The 4,938-nt window shown below is 43.0% G+C and overlaps 1 protein-coding gene across 1 annotated transcript; it reads right to left on the reverse strand.

Moving 5' to 3' along the window:
• Positions 1-695: 695 nt before the first annotated feature.
• LOC121844230 (stonustoxin subunit beta-like) lies at positions 696-2,813 on the reverse strand. The gene is made up of 3 exons (XM_042314116.1): positions 2,808-2,813; positions 2,405-2,451; positions 696-1,295 (listed from the first exon to the last, which is right to left on the reverse strand). Exons 2-3 carry the CDS (start codon positions 2,424-2,426, stop codon positions 766-768), a joined length of 552 nt encoding a protein of 183 aa, XP_042170050.1. The 5' UTR covers positions 2,427-2,451; positions 2,808-2,813; the 3' UTR covers positions 696-765.
• Between the last annotated feature and the right edge of the window lie 2,125 nt (positions 2,814-4,938).

Consider the following 4,938-nt stretch of genomic DNA (forward strand, 5'->3'; position numbering starts at 1 on the left):
TAATAAATGTATCACTAGTCACTTAAACAATGCCACTTTATATAATGTTTACATACCCTACATTACTCATCTCATATGTATCTACTGTACTCTATACCATCTACTGCATCTTGCCGTTGTGGCCATATAATTTATATGCACATATTCATATTCATTCATTTACACTTGTGTGTAAAAGGTAGTTGTTGTGAAATTGTTACATTACTTGTTAGATATTACGGAACGGCACGGAAGGAACTAGAAGCACAAGCAATTCGCTACGCTCGCATTAACGTCTGCTAACCATGTGTATTTGACCGATTTGATTAGATTTGATTTGCAATGTGCGGTCTCAAGTAGAAGGTAAAATTACAAGTGAACTTTTTTTCAAGAAGTCAGCGACTTGATTTCCTCAATGTTTTTTTATTATTTATTTTTTACATATTTCTGTGCTTCTATGATGTCTGGAAAGCAGGGTCCTCAACAGGTAAATGTGAGGAGTCCTAAATTGGTTAGAAATACAAGACTGTGTGTGTCCAGTGTCCAGTGTGTGTGTGTATTTTTGTCTAGTGTGTGTGTGTGTGTTTGGTTGTCTAGTGTGTGTTTGTCCAGTGTGTGTGTGTCCAGTGTGTCCAGTATGTGTGTGTGTCCAGTGTGTGTGTGTGTGTGTCCTGTGTGTGTCCAGTGTGTGTTTGTGTGTGTGTGTGTGTCCAGTGTGGTTTTGTGTGTGTGAGTTTGTCCAGTATGTGTGTGTCCAGTGTGTGTGTGTGTGTGTCAGGTTAATATTTACAGGGACACTGAGGAGTCAACATCATCAACCCTAAACCCTGGATAGAGGGGCTCAGTGAATGTGGAGGTGAATGTGATCAGGTGGGTCAGTGTGTCAGAGGAGGCTCTATAGAAGGACAGAGTGCCGGCTGGCCAGTCCAGATACACTCCTACTCTGTGGGAGCTGGAGGAGGGGACGTCTATGGTAGTGGGATTATTATTGTGACAGGCATAGTAACTGTTGTCAGAGCAGGACAGACTCCAGGACTTGTCATTGTATCCAAGCCTACAGTCATCACCCCATCCTCTCCTGCTGATTCCTTTATATGTCACTCCTATAACAGCCCCCATTATCCCACTCCACTCTCCCTCCCAGTAACAGCGCCCAGTCAGACCCTCTCTACACAGCACCTGTCCCCAGTCCTTAAATCTCTCTGGGTGATCAGGATATGGCTGCTTCTCTGTCGTCCATGTCACCTTTCTGTTCTCCTCAGACAGAGAGAGGTGTCGGTTTACTGTGTTTAGGTTCAGTGTGAGATCACAGACATCTGATGGATGAAACCAGACACAATATTAGAAATCATCATCATTCACATTAGAATGTTAACTCACTTTTCAATAATTAATTTAATGTAGATGTTTCTATGAATCAAAAGGAGAAGTTAAGGTAACTTGAGACTTGTTGAATGATCATATGTTATACTGTATGGTAATATAAAACACACTTATTCCCATTAATTACACAAAGACACACACGCACACACACACACAGAGAGACACACTGACCACACTGGGCTATACTCGGCCTTGTCTCAGGATGGTAAGTTGGTGGTTGAAGATATCCCTCTAGTGGTGTGGGGGCTGTGCTTTGGCAAAGTGGGTGGGGTTATATCCTTCCTGTTTGGCCCTGTCCAGGGGTGTCCTCGGATGGGGCCACAGTGTCTCCTGACCCCTCCTGTCTCAGCCTCCAGTATTTATGCTGCAGTAGTTTATGTGTCGGGGGCTAGGGTCAGTTTGTTATATCTGGAGTACTTCTCCTGTCTTATCCGGTGTCCTGTGTGAATTTAAGTGTGCTCTCTCTAATTTTATCTTTCTTTCTCTCTCTCGGAGGACATGAGCCCTAGGACCATGCCTCAGGACTACCTGACATGATGACTCCTTGCTGTCCCCAGTCCACCTGGCCGTGCTGCTGCTCCAGTTTCAACTGTTCTGCCTTATTATTATTGGACCATGCTGGTCATTTATGAACATTTGAACATTTTGTCCATGTTCTGTTATAATCTCCACCCGGCACAGCCAGAAGAGGACTGGCCACCCCACATAGCCTGGTTCCTCTCTAGGTTTCTTCCTAGGTTCCTGTCTTTCTAGGGAGTTTTTCCTAGCCACCGTGCTTCTACACCTGCATTGCTTGCTGTTTGGGGTTTTAGGCTGGGTTTCTGTACAGCACTTTGAGATATCAGCTGATGTACGAAGGGCTATATAAATACATTTGATTTGATTTGACCACACACTCACCTGAACACAAAGACACACTTACGTAACACGAACGCGAATCCCACTTTAATATGACCAAGTAAGTAATGGTGGTCTTTGACTTTGACTTAACTTGTATTAAGACTTATTCTTAGTCATATTCTTCACAGCAGTCAACACTCACATTTTCTAAGCCCAGGTTTCATTCTGTTCTCTCCACCATGTTCCACACTGTAGCGGTAAGCAGAAGAACAGACAGTCATTGAGGGATACACCTGAACTCACACACACACACACACACACACACACACACGGATATATAGCATATAACGTCAAGCGAATGTTTGTCTGTGTGTGTGTGTGTGTGTCCAGTGTGTGTGTCATTCAGAGATTGTCACTGGACACACACACACTGGACCCACACACACTGGACACACACACAATGGACACACACACTGGACACACACACACATTGTGTGTCAGTCAGTCAGTCAGCTTTGTCCAAGTGTTGGTAAGAATGTTTGTCTTAACTAACCTGAAAAGTCAAACATGTCTGATATGAACATTGACATAAACCCTCTACATACTTGAGTTTCTCCAGTCTGCAGTGTGGATCCTCCAGTCCAGCAGAGAGCAGTCTGACTCCTGAGTCTCCTGGGTGATTGTAGCTCAGGTCCAGCTCTCTCAGGTGTGAGGTGTTTGACCTCAGAGCCGAGACCAGAGAAGCACAGCCTTCCTCTGTGACTAGACAGCCTGACAGCCTGCAAAGAGTCAAATCATATTAAAATCACACTGATATTCTTTGATGGTGAAAATAGTGGCAGTATATTTTTCAAAATGTTTAGATACATCAGTGTCCTGAAACCTGCCAAATCTATTTACAAATTAATGTATCATTATTAGAAATGACAAATAATCCAAGTATTGCTTGTAGATAGAAACATGTATAGCACAAATATTTGAGGAGACTGACCAGACCAGTTTAAAAGCAGTATCAGTCAAAAGACAGACAGTGAGGTATCAGATTTAGATTGTATTGAGTATACAGTCCACACCATATCTATTTAGACAGTGAGGTATCAGATTTAGATTGTATTGAGTATACAGTCCACACCATATCTATTTAGACAGTGAGGTATCAGATTTAGATTGTATTGAGTATACAGTCCACACCATATCTATTTAGACAGTGAGGAATCAGATTTAGATTGTATTGAGTATACAGTCCACACCATATCTATTTAGACAGTGAGGTATCAGATTTAGATTGTATTTATTGACAGTGAAGCTAACATTTTAAATGTGTCTCTATACTCCAACATTTTGGATTTGAGATCAAATGTTTCATATGAGGTGACAGTTTATAATGTCACCTTTAATTTGAGGATATTTTAATACATATCTGTTTCACCGTTTAGAAATGAAAACACTTTATGTATCTAGTCCCGCATTTGAAGAAGTCATACGTTTATTGCATTTGCACGTCTGCTTCCAACTCATGAACGCATTCCAATCACCTGAATTCTGATCAACTGTTCACACACCTACATTTACACTATTTAGTTCAGTTCTTTGCACCCCGTCACTGTGAGGTATTGTTTGTTTTATGACACATTCTGAGCTCTGTTTTTCCTGTATATTATGTCTCCTGTGGATGATAGTATTTGCCTCACTAATGACGCCTTTTGCCTAATCCCCACCTGTACCACAGGGTTCAATTCTCAGGCCGACTCTTTTCTCTGTATATATCAATGATGTTGCTCTTGTTGCGGGCGATTCCCTGATCCACCTATACGCAGACGACACCAATCTGTATACTTCCGGCCCTTCCTTGGACTCTGTGCTATCTAACCTCCAAACGAGCTTCAACGCCATACAACACTCCTTCCGTGGCCTCCAACTGCTAAAACCAGCTGCCTGCACCCGCATGCCCGACTAGCATCACCACCCTGGATGGTTCCGACCTTGAATATGTGGACATCTATAAGTACCTAGGTGTCTGGCTAGACTGTAAACTCTCCTTCCAGACTCATATCAAACATCTCCAATCTAAAATCAAATCTAGAGTCGGCTTTCTATTCCGCAACAAAGCCTCCTTCACTCACGCCGCCAAACTTACCCTAGTAAAACTGACTATCCTACCGATCCTCGATTCGGTGATGTCATCTACAAAATAGCTTCCAATACTCTACTCAGCAAACTGGATGCAGTTTATCATAGTGCCATCCGTTTTGTCACTAAAGCACCTTATACCACCCACCACTGCGACCTGTATGCTCTGGTCGGCTGGCCCTCGCTACATATTCGTCGCCAGGACCGCTGGCTCCAGGTCATCTACAAGTCCATGCTAGGTAAAGCTCCGCCTTATCTCAGTTCACTGGTCATGATGGCAACACCCACCCGTAGCATGCACTCCAGCAGGTGTATCTCACTGATCATCCCTAAAGCCAACACCTCATTTGGCCGCCTTTCGTTACAGTTCTCTGCTGCCTGTGACTGGAACGAATTGCAAAAATCGCTGAAGTTGGAGACTTTTATCTCCCTCACCAACTTCAAACATCTGCTATCTGAGCAGCTAACCGATCACTGCAGCTGTACATAGTCTATCGGTAAATAGCCCACCCAATTTACCTATCTCATCCCCATACTGTTTATATTTATTTACTTTTCTGTTCTTTTGCACACCAGTATCTCTACCTCAAATCAAATCAAATCAAA

Source organism: Oncorhynchus tshawytscha, unplaced genomic scaffold, assembly GCF_018296145.1.
Source record: "Oncorhynchus tshawytscha isolate Ot180627B unplaced genomic scaffold, Otsh_v2.0 Un_contig_1269_pilon_pilon, whole genome shotgun sequence".
In the NCBI taxonomy this organism is placed as follows: Eukaryota; Metazoa; Chordata; class Actinopteri; order Salmoniformes; family Salmonidae; genus Oncorhynchus; species Oncorhynchus tshawytscha.

Bases quoted from the DNA above. Each gene is read 5' to 3' on its own strand.
- LOC121844230 (XM_042314116.1), bottom strand. From the start codon at position 2,426: ATGAAACCTGGGCTTAGAAAAT. The intron at 1,296-2,404 runs GTGAGTGTTGAC...TTCATCCATCAG, and splicing joins GAAACCTGGGCTTAGAAAAT to ATGTCTGTGATCTCACACTG.